Below are 21,853 nucleotides of genomic sequence, written 5' to 3' on the forward strand. Positions count from 1 at the left end.
GTGTTTGTATATTGCACCCTCTACCCCAAACAAAACACAAGCGTAGTAGGAATGTTTTATTAGCAAAGAAGTTTCAGAGAGTGGGTGGATCAGGGCTCTATCACTTGGTCCCCACCTCACCTTGGTGGGGCCAGGGTGAGCCCCTTCCTGCCACAGTCACCCCAACTGAAATTGCCTTTCTCTTCGGCCAGTGTTAGCCTCTGAGCAGAGGACCCTGGACCCTTCTGTGCGCCAAAGGCTGAGGTGACTGACGAGGAGATCTCCCCACAGCTAGGTGTAGTGAGCCAGACGAGGCAGCTTACTGAACCTGGGGGTTCTCTCCATTGTCACTGCATTCTCCTTCACCAGGTGTGGCTGTCTGGGAGCCAGGGGGTGACTCGCTCTGGAGAGAGGGGAAAAGAGGGGGGCCTGCTGCAATCTCCTTGAGGCAGGAAACGTGGGATTCAGCCCCAGCCTCACTTAGTGGAGGTTCTTTTACCATGGACCCAGGCTGCCTGGTTTGTATCCAACCTCTGCCCCTTCTGACCTGGAAGAGGCGCTTGACCTTCCTCCCACATCCCTTCCAGTGGGGTGAGTACAGGTGTTCCTCAGTTTACAATGGGTTACATCCCGGTGAGTACATCATAGGTTGAAAGTATTGCAAGTTGAAAGGTGTTTAATACACCTAATCTCCCAAACATCACAGCTTAGCATGGTCCATCTTAAGCTTGTTCAGAACGCCTTAGCCTGTAGTTGGGGAAACTCGTCTAACACGAAGCCTGTTTTAATAAAGTATTGAATGTCTCATGTAATTTATTGAATACTCTGCTGAAGTGTGGTTTTTGCTAAGCACACATTGCTTTTATGCTATCATGAAGTCAAAAAATTGTAAGTTGTGCCAGGCGCGATGGCTCACAGCTGTTGTAATCCCAGCTACTTGGGAGGCTGAGGCAGGAGAATTTCTTGAACCTGGGAGGTGGAGGTTGCAGTGAACTGAGATTGTGCCACTGCACTCCAGCGTGGGTGACAGAGCGAGACTCTTGTCTTCAAATGAAAAAAAAAAAAATTAGCTGGGCATGGTAGCACGTGCCTGTAGTCCCAGCTACTCGAGAGGCTGAGGCAGAAGAATCGCTTGAACCCCAGAGGTGGAGGTTGCAGTGAGCTGCAGTCGCCCCACTGCACTCTAGCCTCGGTGACAGAGAAAGACTCCATCTCAAAAATAAATTAAAAATGGTAAGTGGAGCCATGGTAAATTGGGGTCAACCTGTACAGGATGAGTGGGCTGATTAGATAACTTGGATTATGAAAGTGCTGAAACATCCTGGCACTTGGCCATCAGAGTATAGTGGTGTTGGGGGTTAATGTGTTCTGCAAACTCACCCAGTCTCCAGTTCTGAAGCTCTGGACCCCCTTCCCCACCCTGCCTGATGCCAAAGGGCTCCTTTTTCCTTTGATAAGAGCCTCCCTGGCAGTAGGTAACAGGAGCCCAGGGGCATGCATGAAAGGTCTTAGCTAGGTCTCTGTGACCTTAGGTTACTTCCCCCCTTGAGGCCTCAGTCTCATGACCTGGGGTAGTGTCAACCTCACTGGGGTTTTGCTGCTTTCACATCAAATCCCAGCCCCTGCCAGGCGCTCTGGTTTCACACCTGTAATCCCAGCACTTGAGGATGCTGAGGCAGAAGGATCCCTTGAGCTCAGGAGTTTGAGGCTGCAGTGAGCTCTGATCACACCACTACACCCCAACCCGGGTTACAGAGTGAGACCCTGTCTCCCAGAAAAGAAAAGCAGCCACATAGGAGAATCCAGACACTGGTTCTGCACCCCTGGTGCCACCTTTGGGGAGCAGAAAGGGAGGCTCAGGGCATATTTACTATCCTCTGCAAACTGAATTTGCAGCTGGGAAGGTTTGTTTCTTCCAGAGCTGTGCTCACCTGGGTGTCGGGCTGGCCCGAGCTCAGGTGGGCATGTAGCAGAGCGGCCACCTCATCCTGCTCAGCCTCCAGGGCGATGGCCAGGGCACTGGTGCCCTCCTGTGGAACGTTAGGGACAGTCAGATCCCTGAGCCAAGCCATGGGCACCCCCCAAGATGCCAGCCCCATTGTGGGGTCTTACATTGTCCAGGATGGCAGGGTCACAGCCTGGCTGGGTGAGCAGCAGCCGCACGGTGTCCAGGCGCCCATACTCACTGGCACACATCAGTGCTGTGGCCCCATCCGCATCCTGCGCATTCACATCAGCCCCACACGCCAGTAGGGTTGCCACCATGTCCTGTCGGCCATGGCTGATGGCCAGCATGAGGGCTGTCTGCCCCGTCTGGGGAGTGGGGAGGAAGAGGGAACAGGCTGGGGTAGGCTCAGGGAAGGGAGGTCACAGGTTGACTCCCAAAGTGGAAGTGACTCCTGGCTGAGAGCCACAGTGGGGGCGCCCATGCACCTGACTGGCCTTGGCATTGACATCGCCCATGCAGAAGAGTCTCTGGACCACAGCCATGTCCTCCTCTTCCTGCCTCACAGAGGTGAGTGCAGCCAGCATGAGGGCCGAGTAGCCGGCTCGGTTCTGGCGGTTGACCTCGCAGGCCCCTGGGAGAGAAAAGGGGGCCGTCCACGGAGATGCCAACACCGTGGCCCGACTTGATCCACTCACCTCCCTGCAAGCCTCGGGCACAGCACCTGCATACGGGGTGGTCTCAACGTTCTCCCCACAATAGCTACCTGGTTCCTCCCTCACTAGGGTGTTGCTCAAATACCATCGGCTCAGTGAAGGACCTTCCTGTTTCATCTTTTTTTTTTTTTTGAGACATAGTCTCGCTCTGTCACCCAGGCTGGAGTGCAGTGGTGCGATCTCAGCTCACTGCAATCTCCACCGCCGGAGTAGCTGAACTACAGCATGTGCCACCACGCCCAGCTAATTTTTGCATTATTTAGTAGAGACAGGGTTTCACCATGTTGGCCAGGCTAGTCTCGAACTCCTGACCTCAAGTGATCCACCCACTGTAGCCTCCCAAAGTGCTGGAATTAGAGGCATGAGCCACTGGCCCAGTGGCTATTTCAAATCAAGTCCCTATTTCAAATCAGGCAGGGACTTGGTTTTGTTTGCTGCTGTATCCCTCAGTACTTAGAACAATACTTGGCACATAGTAGATGCTCAGTTAAACATTTGTTGACTGAATAATAAAAGGATATGTTTATTTTCATGGCCACCACCTGCCAAGCCACCATCGTTGCTCCCCTAAAGAACAGTGCCAGCCTCCACCCTTCTCTCTGAATCCACTCCAGGTTCCACACAGCAGCCAGGAGCAACTATTTATTTATTTAGAGATGGAGTCTCATTCTCTCATCCAGGCTGGAGTGCAGTGGCACGATCTCAGCTCACTGCAACCTCTGCCTCCCAGGTTTAAGTGATTCTTCTGCTTTGGCCACTTGAGTAGCTGGGATTACAGGCATGCACCACCACGCCCAGCTAATTTTTGTATTTTTAGTAGAGAGACGGTTTCACCATGTTGGTCAGGCTGGTCTCGAACTCCGACCTCATGATTCGCTTGCCTCGGCTTCCCAAAGTGCTGGGATTACAGGTGTGAGCCACCGCGCCTGGCCAGGAGCAACAATTCAAAATGAATTTGGCTGCCGGGACACTGGCTCACATCTGTAATCCCAGCACTTTGAGAGGCCGAGGTGGTTGATCACTTGAGGTCAGGAGTTCGAGACCAGCCTGGCCAACATGGTGAACCCCATCTCTACTAAAAACACAAAAAATAGCCAGGCGTGGTGGCAGGCACCTGTAATCTCAGCTACTCAGGAGGCTGAGGCAGGATAATCACTTGAACCTGGGAGCTGCAGTGAGCCAAGATCACGCCACTGCACTCCAGCCTGGGTAACACAGTGAGACCCTGTCTCAAACAAACAAACAAAAACACCTGCCAACACTTTGATTTCAGACTTCTGGCCACCTGTTGTAAAAAAAAAAAAAAAAAAAAAAAAAAAAAAAAAAAAGCCAGGTGCAGTGGCTCACGCCTGTAATCCCAGCACTTTGGGAGGCTGAGGCGGGCGGATCATGAGGTCAGGAGATTGAGATCATCCTGGCTAACTCGGTGAAACCCCGTCTCTACTAAAAATACAAAAAAAAAAAATTAGTCGGGTGTGGTGGTGGCTGCCTGTAGTCCCAGCTACTCGGGAGGCTGAGGCAGAAGAATGGCATGAACCCGGGGGACGGAGCTTGCAGTGAGCCGAGATTGCGCCACTGCACTCCAGCCCGGGTGACACAGCTAGACTCCATCTCTCACAAAAAAAAAAAAACCTGCCAACACCTTGATTTCAGAAGTCTGGCCACCTGTTGTTTGAAGCAGCTCACAGTGATACTTTGATGGCAGCCCTAGGAAGCAAAACAGCCTGGTCAACACTGCCTATCCTGAATGAAACACAAATGTGAGCTCAGTTTCCTCTGGGATCAGTTCTGTTACCATCCTGGTCCCTGTTCCTCACAGTGCCTGTTTGGATGATATTTCCTGGAGTGGCTGTTTTAATCCCTGTCTCCTGCCATTCTGAAGGCTCTGAGGATTGAGGTAGTTTAAGGAAATGAATGAGAAGCTTGGGGAAAGGAGCAGGATCGGGGTCATGAGATGGATAACCTAGTGAGGAAGGAGAGCTGAGATGAGGGACTGAGGAGTAAAGGGTTAAGTCAAATGACAGCAAAAATGGAGGCCAGGCATGGTGACTAATGCCTGTACACCCAAATGCTTAGGGAGGCCAAGGCAGGAGGATCACTTGAGGCCAGGAGTCTGAGGCCAGCCTGAGCAACATAGGAAGACCCCCCATCTCTTAAAAAATTTGGCCAGACGCGGTGGCTCACGTCTGTAATCCCAGCACTTTGGGAGGCCAAGGCAGGCAGATCACAAGGTCAAGAGATCAAGACCATCCTGGCCAACATGGTGAAACAACGTCTCTACCAAAAATACAAAAAATTAGCCAGGCGTGGTGGTGTGTGCCTGTAGTCCCAGCTACTTGAGAGGCTGAGGCAGGAGAATCACTTGAACATGGGAGACAGAGGTTGCAGTGAGCCGATATCACACCACTGCACTCCAGCCTGGTGACAGAGCGACACTCTGCTCCCCGCCAAAAAAAAAAATTAGCTGAGTGTGGTGGTTCGTGCCTGTGGTCCCAAATACTCAGGAGGCTGAGGTGGAAGGATCGCTTGAGCCTGGGAGGTTGAGGCTGCATCACGCCACTACACCCCAGCCTGGAACAAAGCTGTCTGTAAAAAGGGGTTGGGGTGACGTTCCCTGTTTGGGTGGCATGCTGTGTGGGTGTCCATGCCTTCCACTAAGACACCATGTAAGGCATCAGGTGGTCAGGGAGGAGCACCCAGAAATAACCAGAGTGGGGTCCTTGCAGGCTAGCCAAGGACCCACCTATCTTCCTGCTCCCTCTCCCTTTTCTCTTGCAGCTACCTTGACCTTGCTTAACTAAAGAATCACCCTGGCTAGGCACAGTGGCTTACGCCTATAATTCCAGAACATTGGAGGCCGAGGCAGGAGGATCACTTGAGCTCTGGAGTTCGAGAACAGCCTGGACAACAGAGCGAGACCTCATCTCTACTAAAAATACAAAAATTAGCCGGGTGTGGTGGAGAACGCCTGTAGTCCCCGCTACTTGGGAGACTGAGGAGGGAGGATCAATTAGGCCCAGGAGTTGGAGATCAGCCTGAGCAACATGGTGAAACCCCATGCCTACAAAAAAATTTAAAAAGAATCACGCTTTGTTGACTTCATCCCCTGGTTGTCTTCTGCTACGGCCCTTATTAGCATTTGAAATTATTTCACGTTTTTACCTGATAATCGTCTCTCTCCACTCTTCGCTCACTACCCCCACCACACACACACACACACACACACACACACACACACACTCAAAACTACACATTCCTGAAAGTTCTGTGGGAGCAGGCATTTATTCAACACTTGACGGTTTGCTGTGGGTTTGTCAGGCAGGCAGGTAGGGTCGGGTGAGAGAGGGGTATGGAGAAGAGTCCACAACAGGCTGAAGGAGGATGACAGAGGCAAAGAGACAAGGGGTGGGGGCCGTGAAACGGAGAGGGAGCAGTGGGTAATTGTCCCCGCAAGGTCCAAGGATTACTGGAGTTGGGGAATGGGAGCCTGTGAGCCGAGAAGCTGGGAGGTGAGGGTCGGGAAGTGGGGAGCTGAGAAGTGAGATTCTGTAAGGGGCACAACTATTAGGGACATCAAGGTCTGGGGCTGACGTTATACCTGTAAAGCTGATGTGGGGCAGAGTCAAGGTCAAGGAAGGAGAGCAGCCAGGAGGTTGCAGGGATCATGGGGGAGGATGTTGAAATTGACAAGTGGGCCGAGCGCGGTGGCTCACGCCTGTAGTCCCAGCACTTTGGGAGGCTGAGGTGGGCGGATCACGAGGTCAGGAGATCGAGACCATCCTGGCTAACACGGTGAAACCCCATCTCTACTAAAAATACAAAAAAAATTAGCCGGGCGTGGTGGCGGACACCTGTAGTCCCAGCTGCTGGGGAGGCTGAGGAAGGAGAATGGCATGAACCCGGGAGGCAGACCTTGCAGTGAGCCGAGATGGCGCCACTGCACTCCAGCCTGGGTGACAGAGCGAGACTCCATCTCAAAAAAAAAAAAAAAAAAAAAAGGAAATTGACAAGTGCCGGCCGGGTGCGGTTGCTCACTCCTATAATCCCAATACTTTGGGAGGCTGAGGCGGGCAGATCACCTGAGGTCAGGAGTTAAAGACCAGCGGCCAACATGGTGAAACCCCGTCTCTACTGAAAATACAAAAATTAGCTGGGCATGATGGCGCTTGCCAGTAATCCCAGCTACTCGGGAGGCTGAGGCAGGAGAATCACTCGAACCCGGGAGGCAGAGGTTGCAGTGAGCTGAGATCTGAGATCACACCACTGCACTCCAGCAGGCAACAGAGCAAGACTCGGCCTCAAAAAAAAAAAAAAAAGACTAACTATAGAATGCTCTGGAAATGCAATCTTGAGATAAGGAGGAACTGACTGGAACAGCCTAGGCTCTGTTCCTGTCCCCATCTAGAAACAGGTTGTCCTTTAATGCATTAGCCCAGCAATTCCTGTTCCCCAGGGTATAAAACCTAGAGTGGGCCGCTTTCCAGGGTCCCTCACCTGCCGTGCAAGTGGGGCACCTGCAGACCAGATTCCATCCACCTTGGGCAGCCTTCCTGAGCCTTGGGGGATTGGCTCACTGTCAATCTTAGGCTTCTGCTGTCCCTTGCTGCCTATCTGTAAATAAGGAACCTGCTTCGTGTAACTTGTTATGTGAATGAGTATTCTACCTTACCAGACTCAGGCAGGTAGGAAAAGCACATTCCTAGGTGCAATGGACTGAAGGGGTAACCAGTGCACAGTGGACCTGCTTTGCAGCAAGGATTAGGCTGGAGGGAGAGAGGGAGAACTGGCCAGGAGCTAAAGTTCAAGAAAGGAGGAGCTACTTGAGGTCAGAGGTAGAAGCCAGAGAGGCAGAGTGAGGAGGGGCCTAGGCAGTGACAAGATGCTCCAAGGTAGGGTTTGAGAAGGAAGAGGCGGAAAGATCTGGAAGTGGAGAAGAAGAGCAAAGTGCACACCCACGTACCTCCAGACTCTGGATTCCAGGGGATGAAAGAGGAAACAGCCCCTGAATGCAGGGGCGTTAGTGTATATGACAGCAAGCAAGTATAGGCAGAGGGGAGATGAGTGAGAACCAGGGGAAGGTCTGGAGAGGTGGAGCCAAATGGGAATTAGAGGCTGGGCACACTGGCTCACGCCTATAATACCAGCACTTTAGGAGGCCTAGGCAGGAGGATCACTTGAGGTCAGGAGTTCAAGACCAGACTGGCCAACATGGTGAAACCCATCTCTACTAAAAATGTAAAAATTGTCTGGGCGCGGTGGCTCACACCTGTAATCCCAGCACTTTGGGAGGCTGAGGCAGGCGGATTACCTGAGGTCGGGAGTTCGAGACCAGCCTAACCAACATGGAGAAACCCTGTCTGTACTAAAAATACAAAATTAGCTGGGTGTGGTGGTGCATGCCTATAATCCCAGCTACTTGGGAGGCTGAGGCAGGAGAATCACTTGAATCTGGGAGGCGGAGGTTGCAGTGAGCCGAGATTGTGCCATTGCACTGTAGCTGGGGCAAAAAGAGCGAAACTCCATCTCAAAAAAAAAAAAAATACAAAAATACAAAAATTAGCTGGGTGTGGTACACGTGCCTGTAATCCCAGCTACTCAGGAGGCTGAGATATAAGAATCACCTGAACCCAGGAGGTGGAGGTTGCAGTGAGCTGATATTGCACCACTGCAGTCCAGCCTGGGCAACAGAGCAAGATCTGTTCAAAAAAACAAACAAGGCCGGGCAAAGTGGCTAATGCTTGTAATCCCAGCACTTTGGGAGGCCGAGGCAGGCAGATCAGTTGAGGTAAGCAGTTTGAGCCTGGCCAACATGTTGAAACCCCGTCTTTACTAAAAGTACAAAAATTAGCCGGGCATGGTGGCGGGCGCCTGTAGTCCCAGCTACTCGGGAGGCTGAGGCAGGAGAATGGCGTGAACCCGGGAGGCGTAGGTTGCAGTGAGCAGAGAGATCATGCCACTGCACTCCAGCCTGGGCGACAGAGCGAGACTCCATATCAAAACAACAACAACAAAAAAGGGGTGGGGGGGGATTCAAATGTAGGAGATAAAGGGGCCAAGGAGCCTGGGGCCTCTTGCAGTGACCAACGACGCCTACTTCCTTGCCTCAGCCCCAGCCCCCTTTAAGGCATGAGATGCCCAAAAAATTCACTTAGATTCATTCACTGTCCCCTGTCTCCTACAATGCCCCAGCTTCCAGAGCAGCTATATCCTTTCCTAGGTCATAAAGACCTGCAGGGATGGGAGGGATCTGCGTGTTTAGGGGGTTGGGGGCAGGCAGTGGGACCCGCCTCAACCTGCAGTTAGTACCAGAGGTGCCCAAAGGCTGACTCAGAGGTTTCTGAACCTGCAGAAGGGTACCTGGAGGGAGGGGGCTCCTGGTGGACAGCGATTTGTTTACCACCCACCAGACCCTTTGTGCCCAGTTTATCGGGGCAAGCAGCTGGAGGTGGGTGGGGCACAGTGCCCCATCCCAGGAGGAGTCAGAGCCCTGCCTGGTGAGTACCTCCCCTCCAGGCTGGACACTGGGGCTCAGGAACTCGGTGAGTGCTCCAGCTGGAGATTCAGGGACAGAGCACATGCTGGCCATTTACTGATCTCGTACTACCTGTATTATCATAGGTACCCAGGGAGGGAGGCCTTGCCAACCCCATTTCACAAGCAAGATTAAATAATGCCCCTAAACTGAGGTTTACCTAAGTCCAGAACTGTGTATTCCCTCCAGCTGCAAAGTAGGAGGAGCCTCAGGGCAGAACTAGGGGTATGGTGGGGCCAAAAGGCCTCTTTTTTTTTTTTTTTTTTTGAGATGGAGTCTTGCATTGTGGCCCAGGCTGGAGTGCAGTGGTGCTCACTCTTGGCTTACTGCAACCTCTGCCTCCTGGGTTCAAGTGATCCTCGCACCTCAGCCTCCCGAATAGCTGGGATTACAGGTTCCCACCACCATGCCCAGCTAGTTTCTGTTTTTTTGTTTTGTTTTGTTTTTGTTTCTGAGACTGAGCCTCACTCTGTCGCCCAGGCTGGAGTGCAGTAGCACGATCTCAGCTCACTGCAACCTCTGCCTCCCAGGTTCAAGCAATTCTCGTGCCTCAGCCTCCTGAGTAGCTGGAATTACAGGCATGTGCCACCACACCCAGCTAATTTTTGTATTTTTAGTAGAGATGGGGTTTTGCCATGTTGGCCAGGCCGGTCTCGAACTCCTGACCTCAAGTGATCTGCCCACCTCGGCCTCCCAAAGTGCTGGGGTTAAAGGCATGAGCCACCATGCCTGGCTCAGAGGGCAGAAGGCCTTTGGGAACCCAGACAGGAAGAGGTTTAAAACCCAAGGAGGTTGGCTGGGTGCAGTGGCTCAGGCCTGTAATCCCAGCACTTTGGGAGGCCGGGGCAGGCAGATCACGAGGTCAGGAGATCAAGACCATCCTGGCCAACATGGTGAAACCCCGTCTCCACTAAAAATACAAAAATTAGCTGGGCATGGTGGCACACATCTGCAGTCCCAGCTACTCGGGAGGCTGAGGCAGGAGAATCGCTTGAACCTGGGAGGCGGAGGTTGCAGTGAGCCGAGATCGCACCACTGCACTCCTGCCTGGTGACAGTGTGAAACTCCGTCTCAAATATAAAAAAATAAAGAAAAGAAAATATAAAATAAAATATAAAATAAAATAAAATATAAAATAAAATAAAATATAAAATAAAATAAAATAAAATAAACTCAAGGAGGAGTGGTGCCCTGTGCTGGACAGCCATTCTCTGCTTTCCTCTCCAGAGTCTTTGAGCCTAGGTCAGCCCCTGCCCTCTCCCCCCACCCATTTCCTGGTGTCCCACCCACCCTCCCTTGGCTCTGACCCGTATCCAGGAGCAGGCTTGCGATGGCCAGGTTCCCGTGGGACACACTGTAGTGCAGGGCCGTGTTCCCGTTGCCATCCGCCAGGTTCACCACGTGCGCCAGCAGTTCGGGTCCCAGGCGCCTCACCCCTTCCAGCATCCTGGCCACGGGCTCCGCCTGAGAGCGCCGCTGGCTGGACACTCGAAACCACTCCTGGGCCACGAGGCGCACTGCGCCCTGCAAGGGATAGGGGCCAAGATAACATCGGCGATGGTCCACGGCGGCGCCGTGGTGGGGGAGCTGGGGAGGGGCGGGACTGGGAAGAGACCCATTTGGCGTTTCCAGGCAAGTAAGGAAGGTCACTCCTCGTCCAGGTGGGGAGCCATGCGAACCCAGATGGAGGGCCGGGGCCACACCCCTATCGGAGGGCAAACACGGGGGAAGGGGGTCCTTTCCTTCCAGGGAAGAATTTGCGGGAGAACATGGAACGGGGAAAGGCAATGAACGCTTGCCCTTGGGGAGTCCGGGAGTGGGGCTGGGGCCGGGCCTTTCTGGGGCAACCAAGGAAAGATCGGCGCTGTCCTGGGAAGGAGATCCCTTCGGAGAGCCCGGGGTCAGGCGAGGTGCCTGGCGGGAAGGGATGGAACCCGGTGCGCTCCCCTAAGTGGGCGTCAGAGGTCCTTGGAGGCTCCCACGCCACTCCCTGGTGCTGCGCTCCCGGGGCACTCACGCCGTCGCGGGCTACTCCGCGGGGCCGGCTCAGCTGCCGCTGCAGCGCTACGCACGCCTCCCTCAGACGCGGGCTCAGCTCGCACCTGCAGAGGAGGCCAGGAGAGGCTCAGGATGGATCGGGGACAGCGCCGACCAGGAGGAGGGCAGCCGCCTCCTCTCCAAACAACTAGAGAGCGCCGCTCACCTCCCCTGTGCCACCTGCTGAGGCTCTGCCTCCGCCTCGGGCTCAGGGTCCCGGATGTCCCCGCCGCTGGGAGGGCCAGGGGTGCCCGAGTCGGATCCCCCGCCGCTGTCATCCCCGGAGCCCGAGGAGCTACCCGGGGGCTCGGCGCCACCGTTCTCGCTGTCGCCATCGCTGTCGCTGGCGTCCTCGCTGGAGGAGCTCTCGTACCTGGGGGCAGGGTGGGAGGCGTCTGCTAAACCTCCCCTGTGGGCTCGTTCTGGAGTCCTGCGATGTGGGTGTGGCCGTTCCCATTTAACGATGAGGAAACTGAGGATTGCCCAGACCACGCTGCCAGCAGAGGGGCAGAGCTGGGGTTCCAACCCCAGTCTATGTCCCGGCAGAAGCTGCCACAGGAGGGGAAAGGCGCTCACTCTCCGTTGAGGACCCCAACAAACTGCAGGCTCTTGGGTCCGGAGCTGGGTTGGGCACCAGGTGTGCCGTCTCTCTTCTTCATGATGGATTTGAGGATGCCTGGCGGGGATGAGATGAGGGCACTGAGTTCGAGTCCGGCGCCGAGTAAGCCAGGGCCCAGCGACGGGGTCGGGACTCACCCGCGGGCGCCACAGCCCTGTCTCCGTCCATGGATCCGGGCAAGCTCTCCTGAGTCAAGGAGGGCGCCTCCGCCGGGGGCTCGGTCTGCGCGGCCTTTTCGGCACAGCTCCACGGGGTCTGGGTGGTGGCCTCGCGTAGCTGGGCCCGGGCCCCCGCCGCTGCCTCCTCCGCAGCCTCGCGGGCTTCCTCCAGCTCCCGCAACCGGCCCCGCAGAAGCTCACTCACCCCGCGCTGGTGCTCCAGGCTGGCGCGCAGCAGTTCCAGTTCGCGCTCGGCGGCCGCAGGCAGCCCCAGCAGCGCCTCGGTCACCCACGCGTCCGCCTCAACGGTCTCGGGGGCAGCATCCACGCCGGCCTCCCGGGTCTCCGGCACGGCCTGGGCACCCGCTTCTCGGGTCTCGGGCACGGCCTCGGCGGCCACCTCCCGGTTCTGGGGCGTCCCATCGAGACTCCCGACCACCCCGTCGAGGACCTGGAGCGCGCCCTCGCTGCGCCCTGCAGCCAGGCCGTCTGGGCCGTCAGCCCGGGGGCTGGCCCTGGCACGGCCGCCGCGCTCGGAGGTGACCAGGCGCTCGGTGAGCCGCCGCAGCTGGGCGAGCTTGTCCGGGCGCGTCTCAGCCTCCCCGTCCGGCTCGGGCTGCGCGCGCCCGGCCAGCAGCCGCGTCTTCTCGGCGCGCAGCGCGCGCACCTGCTCCTGCAGCTCGGGCAGCGTTCGCGCCTGGTCCTCGAGCTCGCGCAGGCGCCGCAGCGCCGCGGCCATCTGCTCGCGCACCAGCTGCAGTTGGGCAGGGCCGGGCGAGGCAGGGGCAAGATTAGGGGCGGGGCTGCTGCGGCCGGACCCGCGCGGGCTGCGCGGGACCCCGCGGCCGGGGCTGGGCGCGCGCTCGTGTGTCTGCGCCAGCTCCAGCCGCCGGCTGGTCTCCCGGAGCGTGTGCTCGACGCGCGGGTTGCGCACGGGCGCGCGCGGCGACAGCGGCTGCATCAGGAGCCCCGAGGGCGCGCCCTGGGAGAGTATGCCCGGTGCTCCACCGTCGTCGCTGGCCAGGGACTCGCTGGATGTCCAGGCGCCTGGGCTACGTGCGCCCGCGAGGCCGGGCCGGGGCGCGCGGGGACGGCGCGAGGTCGGGGGTCCCGGGGCGCGGCGGGCAGCGGGGCCACGCTCCAGCTCCTCTATGTACTTGAGGAAGTCCAGGTCCAGGTGGAAGCCGTAGGGCGTCTCCACCGAGTAGGGCGAGCTCGGGCTGCGTGCGCCCCCGGCGGCGGGGACCGGGCACAGGCGGGGGCCGCCCAGGTCTGGAGGCACGACGGGGGCACGGGGAGGGCGCATCAGAACGGGGAAACCCGGGAGATACTAAACAAACCGAGCGTGTCCCCCACCCATGCCCACGCTTCACACCTATCTGTACCCAAGTATTCACTCAATCGCGTGTTTAATGAGCACCTACTCTGTGCTAAGCACGTTTCTAGGCCCTGGGGACACAGCAGTGAGCAAGACAAACATCCCTGTCCTCCTGTAGAAAGCAGATATGCATCCTTCCAAACGATGCCTACGGCAATGATAATAATAACAGGGAATAAACGGAGGAGGCCCGATTTAGCGTTTGGTTGCCAGGGAAGCTTTCCTGTGTAGGGGACTTTCCTGTGGAGTGGAGCCCTGGCCCGGCGTGGTGGTTCGCGCCGGTAGTCGCAGCATTTTGGGAGGCCGGCACAGGCGGATCACCTGAGGTCAGGAGTTCCAGACCAGCCTGGCCAACATGGTGAAACCCAGTCTCTGCTAAAAATACGAAAATTAGCTGGGCGGTAGTGGCGCGCGCCTGTAATCCCAGCTACTCCGGAAGCTGAGGCAGGAGAATCACTTGATCCTGGTAGGCGGAGTTTGAGGTGAGCCGAGATCGTACCACTGCACTCCAGCCTGGGCGACAGAAAAGAACCTCTCAAAAAAAAAAAAAAAGTAGCCCTGGCCGGGCGCAGTGGCTCACGCCTCTAATCTCAACACTTTGGGAGGCCGAGGCGGGTGGATCGCTAGAGCTTAGGAGTTCGAGACAAACCTGGGCAACAAAGTGAGACCCCATCTCCAAAAAAAAAAAAAAAAAAAAAAAAAAAAAAAAAATATATATATATATATATATATATATATATATATATATATACACACATAGCTGTGCATAATGGTGAGCGCCTGTAGTCTCAGCTAGTCGGGAGGCTGAGGTGGGAGGATCACTTGAGCCGGGGAGGCAGAGGTTGCAGTGAGCCGAGATTGCACCACTGCACTCCAGACTGGGTGACAGAGTGAGACCCTGTCTCAAAAAAAAAAAAAAAAAAAAGGTTGGCGAGGGGAAGTCCTGCACGATGAGGAGGAAGCAGCTGGGAAAAGGTTTCTAGAAGAAAACAGCCCATGGAAATACCCTGGGGTAGGAGGGAGGAGGGTCAGCTGGAGTCACAGCGAGGTGGAGACCAGGGTGTCCTGAGCAGAGTAAAGAAGGCAGGGGGAAGAGGAATGGAGGCACAGGGGCCACACTTCCCTGGTTTGAGGGCTACCTGGGGTGGCAGGGGGTATAGTCCACTTGCGATTAGTGCCATAGGTGGGGTTTTTTTTGTTTTGTTTTTTTCTCTTTTTTGAGACAGAGTCTTGCTCTGTTGCCCAGACTGGAGTGCTGTAGTGCGATCTTGGCTCATTGCAGCCTCTGCCTCCCAGGTTCAAGCAATTCTCCTGCCTCAGCCTCCTGAGTAGCTGGGACTACAGGCACTCGCCACCATGCCTGGCTAATTTTTTTTTTTTTTTTTTTTTTTTTTTTTTTTTGAGACGCAGTCTCACTGTCGCCCAAGCTGGAGTGCAGTGGTGCAATCTCTGCTCACTGCAAGCTCCGCCTCCCGGGTTCAAGCCATTCTCCTGCCTCAGCCTCCCGAGTAGCTGGGACTACAGGGGCACCACTATGCCCGGCTAATTTTTTGTATTTTTAGTAGAGATGGGGTTTCACCGTGTTAGCCAGGATGGTCTTGAACTCCTGACCTCGTGATCTGCCCGCCTCGGCCTCCCAAAGAGCTGGGATTACAGGCATGAGTCACCACACCCAGCCGTGCCTGGCTTATTTTTGTACTTTTAGTAGAGACAGGGTTTCACCATGTTGCCCAGGCTGGTCTCGAACTCCTGATCTCAAGTGATCCGCCCACCGTGGCCTCCCAAAGTGCTGGGATTACAGGCATGAGCCACCGCACCCGGCCATGATTGATGCCATAGGTGGTTTAAAGCAGGCTCATGACATTGGAGAGGACCCTCTGGCCACTGTAGGGCTGCGTCCACACACAAGGGCATCAAGCGTTTCTCTGTGCACGCGCACACACACACACATCTCTCTTTTTGCGCACTCACCGGGCAGGTTCTGATTCAGGGCAAACTTGGCCATGTTTCCTGCAGCAGCTGTCAGAGGCACCCTGCAAAAGGGGTGAAGGTGGGGCTGGGTGCTGTCCCTCTGGCTGGAGCCTCTGGGGCCTGCCTTTGAGTCTAAGCAAACAGGACCCAAGAGCTCTCCTCCACCCAGCCACCTCCCTCCACACATGGCCTCTCCTTCCTCTTCCCTAAAGAAACCTTGAAACTTTTTTTTTTTTTTTTTTGGGACAGAGTCTCGCTCTGTCACCCAGGCTGGAGTGCAATGCCACAATCTCGGCTCATTGCAGCCTCCCCCTCCCGGGTTCAAGTGAATCTCCTGCCTCAGCCTCCCAAGTGGCTGGGATTACAGGTGCCCACTACCACGCCTGGCTAATTTTTGTATTTTTGGTAGAGATGAGGTTTCACCATGTTGACCAGGCTGGTCTCGAACTCCTGACCTCAAGTTATCCGCCTGCCTCGACCTCCCAAAGTACTGGGATTATAGGCATGAGCCACCGTGCCTAGCCGACCTTGAAACTTTGGATGGAATGAATGATCCCCAGGTGTCAGATGTCAGCCTGCTGGGCAGGAGGAAGCAGGAAAGACATCAAGCAAAAAGAAGAAGGTGACCAAGAAAACAAGGGTAGCTGGAAGTTGGGGAGGCATTCCAGACCTGCTGGGTTTTCTGATAATCTCTGGGGAAAATTAGAAATGGACGCTCTATGTAGTGGACTATGAGCCTTTAGGAAAGAAAGATCAGAGTTGGAAGCCCTTCACAGGATCATTAAAAACTCATCTGGGCCGGGCGCAGTGGCTCACGCCTGTAATCCCAGCACTTTGGGAGGCCGAGGTGGACGGATCATGAAGTCAGGAGATCGAGACCATCCTGGTTAACACGGTGAAACCCCATCTCTACTAAAAATATAAAAAAGTAGCCGGGCGTGGTGGCAGGCGCCTGTAGTCCCAGCTACTTGGGAGGCTGAGGCAGGAGAATGGCGTGAACCCGGGAGGCGGAGCTTGCAGTGAGCTGAGGTGATGCCACTGCACTCCAGCCTGGCGACAGAGCGAGATTCCGTCTCAAAAAAAAAAAAAAACTGTAATTGTGCGTCCAAATTTTTACCAAGGTCAGTTGTGAAACTCTTGCAGGAATGATGGGGAATTGCGGGCTGGATGCACCAAAGATCCAAATCAACAAACCAATGGATACTTGTCTCCCTGGAATGTCGCTAGTGGAGTGTCACAGGCTTGATCCTTGGCTTGTAAGAGTTTGTAATGCAAACACAAAACACCTGGGTTGTCAGAGCTGTGACTATTCATGGGGCTGCCTGGGAAAGTGACTGTTTGGATGACATGATGGAGGCTGTAAGAAAGTGAGGAAGATTGGGCCACATATAATAATGTGATATTTAACAAGGACAAATATTGAATCCAGAACTTTGGTTCAAAAAGCACAGGGTGAAATCTCAGCACTCTGGGAAGCCAAAGCAGAAGGATCGCTTGAGCCTAGGAGTCAAGACCCACCTGGGCAACATAGCGAGACCCTATCTCTTTTTGTTTTTTTTTTTTTTTGAGACAGAATTTCCCTCTTGTTGCCCAGGCTAGAGTGCAGTGGCACAATCTCGGCTCACTGCAACCTCTGCCTCCCAGGTTCAAGTGATTCTCCTGCCTCAGCCTCCTGAGTAGCTGGGATTGCAGCCACTGCTACTACACCTGGCTAATTTTTTGTATTTTTAGTAGAGATAGGGTTTCATCATGTTGGCCAGGCTGGTCTCGAACTCCTGACCTCAGGTGATCCACCCACCTCGGCCTCCCAAAGCACTGGGATTACAGGCATGAGCCAAGGTGCCTGGCCACTATCTCTTTTGTTTGTTTGTTTTTAAATAGCGAAACCACCGAGCACAGTGGCTCACGAGCCATTGCTCTCCAGCCTGGGCAACAAGAGCGAAGCTCTGTCTCTAAATAAATAAATAAAATAGCGAAACCCCATCTCTACAAAAAACAGAAAAATTAGCTGGATGTGTTGGCATGCACCTGTAGTCCCAGCTACTCAAGAAGCTGAGGCAGGAGTATCTCTTGAGTCCAGGAGATGCAGGCTGCAGTGAGCTATGATCATGCCACTGCATTCCAGCCTGGGTGACAGAGCAAGACCTTGTCTCAAAAAAAAAAAAAAAAAGAAAAGAAAAGAAAAGCACAGGAACACGGAGTGGGAAAGATGGGCTTTGGAAAGCCCACATGGAAAACCTTCAGGGAGGGGAAAGTGCCTACGGTGTGCCCTGCCTGATTAAATGTAATCGCCATAGCTGGACACAATGGTGCATGCCTGTAGTCCCAGCTACTCAGGAGGCTGAGGCAGGAGAATCGCTTGAACCCGGGAGGCAGAGGTTGCAGTGAGCTGAGATCATGCCATTGCACTCCAGCCTGGGGGACAGAGCCAGACTCCGTCTCAAAAAAAAAAAACCATATATATATATATACACACACACAGCCCCCATACAACACTTTGCATACTGCAAAGTAGTATTATTATTCATATTTTACAGATGGAGAAACTGAGGCACAGAACAATTAAATCAGTTGCCTGTGGGAAGCACCCTCAGATTGGGCTCTGCCCATCTGTGGAACCCTTGTCAGCAGGTCCCTGCCACAGCTTCTGACTGCCCTTTACCTGTCCAGTCCTCCACTGACAGGCATCTGCCAAACCCACTTCATCCTCTCCCTGGGCCACTGCCCGTCTGTGCTAACCACATGGCAACACTCCCAGCCACCCCTTCTGGCTCCTCAAATCCCTGGTGACCACCTGTGTGCCTGATACTATGAAGCACTGAGCACCCACCAGCCCTCCTGACTCATTACCCTACTCCACTGCTGGGGAAACCCTAACTCCATTTCCCACCTCTGTCTGGCCAAGGTCCCTGACCTCTCCCTTCCCACTCCAAGGCCAGGCAGGGGGCCTCTTCCAGTCCCCAAGCAGCTGTTTCCCGTCCCTTCACACCGGCTGCAAGGGGTGGGTCTACAGGCCAGCGGGTCATCGCAGAGGACAGCCAATGCCGTTCGTCACTTGTTTTCAGGAAATTGCCAGGGAAGAACTGGGTTGTGGAAAAAGTCCAGATCAAGGGTTGGGGGGTCTCGGTCTGCTTCTCACACAGCTGGCTGTATGACGCAACGGGGTCAGCGTCCTCCTCCGGTGACCTGGTCACACCCAAATCCCAGGCCCTGGGATCTCAGAAGACAGCTGTGGGCCATTCCTAAGACCTAAACTAGCTGAAGCAGTTGGATCCAGAGGCTGGGCTAAGAAAGGAATGGATCCCTCCAGAATGTCAAATAATAACAACACTTTTGATATTTACTATGGGCCAGCCTCTAGTGTAAGGAATTTATGGATATTTACTTTTTTTTTTTTTTTTTTTTTTTTTTAGAGGCAATGTCTCACTCACTCTGTCACCCAGGCTGGAGTCAGTGGCTCGATCATAGCTCACTGTGGCCTTGAACCCCTGAGCTCAAGTGATCCACCTCAGCCTCCCAAATAGCTGAGACTACAGGAATGGACCTCTACACCTGGCTAATTCAGGCTAATATTTTAAATTTTTTGGCTTTTTGTTTTAGATGGAGTCATGCTCTGTCGCCCAGGCTGGAGTGCAGTGGCACAATCTCAGCTCACTGCAATCTCCGCCTCCCGGGTTCAAGTGATTCTCCTGCCTCAGCCTCCCAAGTAGCTGGGATTACAGGTGTGCACCACCATGCCTGGCTAATTTTTGTATTTTTAGTAGAGACGGAGTTTCACCATGTTGGCCAGGCTGGTCTCAAACCAGGCATGAGCCGTGCCCGGCCTAATTTTATTTTTTGTAGATACAGGTGTCTTGCTATGTTGCCCAGGCTGGCCTCCAACTCCTGGGCTCAAGCAATCTTCCCAGTTCAGCCTCCCAGAGTGCTGGGATTACAGGCATGAGCTACTGCACCTGACCTTGACTTATTTTTTAAAATCCTAGCTAAATCCACTGAGGTTGGATTTCCTATGATCATTGTCCCTTCCCCTATTGTACAGATGGAGAAACTGAGACACAGAACAGTTTAGTGTCCTGCCTGGGTCCTGTCATAAACAGGCAGAGGCAGGTTTTAAACCCAGGCAGGTCTTCCAGAGTCCTTGCTTTGGCCACTACACTTGAATGCTTTCTTTTATTTTTATTTTTGAGACGGAGTCTCTGTCACCCAGGCTGGAGTGCAGTGGCAGGATCTCGGCTCACTGCAACCTCTGAGCCCAGGGTTCAAGCGACTCTCCTGCCTCAGCATCCTGAGTAGCTGGGATTACAGGCACTTGCCACCACAGCTGGCTAATTTTTGAATTTTTAGTAGAGACGGGTTTCATCATGTTGGTCAGTCTGGTCTCAAACTTCTGACCTCAAGAGATCAGCCCTACTCGACCTCCCAAAGTGCTGGGATAACAGGCATGAACCACCAAGGAGCCTCAGGGGGCTTGTCCCTCCCAGCCTACACCTGTGTCAGACTCTGATTGGGGGCGGAGGTGCCCACCACCTCTGCGGCTTCAGGGGCTGGGGCCTCACTAAAGTGGGGCGTTTAGCTATCTTCCCTCTCCTCCGCTCCCTGCCCTGACTGTCACAGCTAGATCCGGATTCTGTGCCTGAGACCCCCTCATTAGGCCGTCAGAGCCGACGCCATACGCCCCCTCTCCCGCCCCAGGGACTATTTTGGGACGCAGAGCTGTGATCACCAAACCGGAGTGGTGGGGGCTACGGCAGGCCAGTGAGGATCCCAGTCCTGGGGAGAGGGCGCCTTCCAGGAGGCCCTGAGTACTGGCAGCCCCTGATGTCTGCTGGGACTCTCAGACTCTTGAGGTGGGTGGGTGGGGGACTGGTGGCGGCAGGAAGGTGGGTGTTAAAGTCATCATCACCCGTCCACCCCCAGGTCGTCCTAGCCGCACAGAGACAGAGCAGTTTCCTACAGGAAGCGCCGCCGGGCGGTTCCATCCGCTACCCATTGTCTGCGGGTCCGGGGGCCGTGCGTCCCTCCCCAAAACACCATTTCCGTGTCACGCTCCCACACCCAGCCCAGCGCGAGGGGCTGGCTGGGGTCCCCCAGGCCGTCCCTGGAAAGGGTCCCAGGGCCGGTTGTGGCATTAGGGAGCGAACGAGCCCCGCAGTGAGCTCCCGAAGGGCGAGAGGGGGGCAAGCCCACGCCTCCAGAGCCCCCCACTCTGCTCGCTACCCACCTGGGACTTCCAATGTGGGAGGGGTCCCGGCCAGAGGACACGACGCCCGCCCCGTCGCAGCGGGCAGAGCCCTCAGTGGGGCTGGAAACGCAGCGCAGCGCCGGGTCCCGGTGCGTCCCCGAATCCACCCACCCAGGGGTCCCCCATCCGTGTCCCCGCAAGCTGGCAATTTACCTGAAGCCGCAGCCCCAGCCGCGCCCGCACCCGAGCCCGCCCCCTCGAAGTCCGGGGACTGATTATCAAGGCCTTCGCCCTAACTGACGGCCACGCCAGCCAACCAGCACCCGAGGCTCTCCAAGCCGCCCAATGGGACGGTGGGGTGGGACAGGCAGGCGGGGCCTGGAATGTAGGGGTGGTGACTGAGGGCGGGCCCTGGAGTGACGGTCGCCGAGCGCTGGCTGGCGGCATTTCTGCACCAGCAGAGGTCAAGTCTCTGCCCAGCGCCGGGCCAAGGAGCTTGGATTTGATCCACAGGCACGAGGGAGCCATGGGAGAACTATGAGTAGAAGAGTAACCCGGTGGGATTTCTATAACTGGCACTTATTTCGCAGTGCCTGGGTGAAGTATCAGGTCCCGGATCTTCCCCACCTCAGGGCCTCTGCACATGCTGTTCCACCTACCTGAAATGCTTTCCCTTGCACCTGTACACGTAGGTACTTTTTGAGCCTCCCCTACTGTTTTTTGTTTTGTTTTGTTTTTGTTTTTTGAGACGGAGTCCCAGGCTGGAGTGCAGTGACACTCACTGCAACCTCCGCCTCCTGGGTTCAAGCAATTCTCCTGCCTCAGCCTCCCGAGTAGCTGGGATTACAGACACACACCACCACGTCCAGCTAATTTTTGTATTTTTAGTAGAGATGGGGTTTCACCATGTTGGCCGGGCTGGTCTGGAACTCCTGACCTCAAGTGATCCGCCCGCCTCAGCCTCCCAAAGTGTTGGGATTACAGGCGTGAGCCACCGCGCCCAGCCTTCCCTACTTTCTGAGGTTCAGCTTTTGTGTTGCTGCCCCCTAAATGCCTGACATAGCCCCTCCCCAGTTAGTATTTTTCTCATCACTCTATTGTATTAACCTAATAGCTACTTTTACTATCTGAAAAAAAAAAAAAGCAGACTCTGTTATTGCCAGGCGCAGTGACTCACGCCTGTAAATCCAGTATTTAGGGAGGCATAGATGGGAGGATAGCTTGAGCCAGGAGTTGAGACCAGCCTGGGCAACATAGCAAGACCTAGTTCTCAAAACAAAACAAAACAAAACAACAAAACAAAAAGACAAAAACAAAACACTCAGTTATTTATTTG

At 54.9% G+C, this 21,853-nt stretch overlaps 1 protein-coding gene across 2 annotated transcripts; it reads right to left on the reverse strand.

Moving 5' to 3' along the window:
• Window positions 1-43: 43 nt before the first annotated feature.
• Window positions 44-20,778, reverse strand: KANK3 (KN motif and ankyrin repeat domains 3). 2 transcript variants are annotated; one of them, XM_513032.6, is made up of 11 exons: window positions 20,731-20,778; window positions 15,336-15,397; window positions 11,966-13,258; window positions 11,786-11,885; window positions 11,376-11,582; window positions 11,190-11,274; window positions 10,480-10,696; window positions 2,413-2,558; window positions 2,092-2,292; window positions 1,911-2,009; window positions 44-382 (listed from the first exon to the last, which is right to left on the reverse strand). In XM_513032.6, exons 2-11 carry the CDS (start codon window positions 15,367-15,369, stop codon window positions 299-301), a joined length of 2,466 nt encoding a protein of 821 aa, XP_513032.2. In that variant the 5' UTR covers window positions 15,370-15,397; window positions 20,731-20,778; the 3' UTR covers window positions 44-298. The 2 variants fall into 2 exon arrangements, with proteins under 2 accessions (XP_513032.2, XP_009432825.1); XM_009434550.4 differs by lacking the exon at window positions 20,731-20,778 and adding an exon at window positions 20,557-20,723.
• Between the last annotated feature and the right edge of the window lie 1,075 nt (window positions 20,779-21,853).

This window comes from Pan troglodytes, chromosome 20 (assembly GCF_028858775.2).
Source record: "Pan troglodytes isolate AG18354 chromosome 20, NHGRI_mPanTro3-v2.0_pri, whole genome shotgun sequence".
NCBI lineage: Eukaryota > Metazoa > Chordata > Mammalia > Primates > Hominidae > Pan > Pan troglodytes.

Excerpts from the sequence above, each read along its gene's own strand:
- KANK3 (XM_513032.6), bottom strand. The coding sequence starts at position 15,369 with ATGGCCAAGTTTGCCCTGAATCAGAACCTGCCCG. Across the intron at positions 11,886-11,965 it reads CAGGGCTGTGGCGCCCGCGG|GCATCCTCAAATCCATCATG; the intron begins GTGAGTCCCGAC and ends CATCCCCGCCAG. Across the intron at positions 2,010-2,091 it reads ACCCTGCCATCCTGGACAAT|GAGGGCACCAGTGCCCTGGC; the intron begins GTAAGACCCCAC and ends AACGTTCCACAG.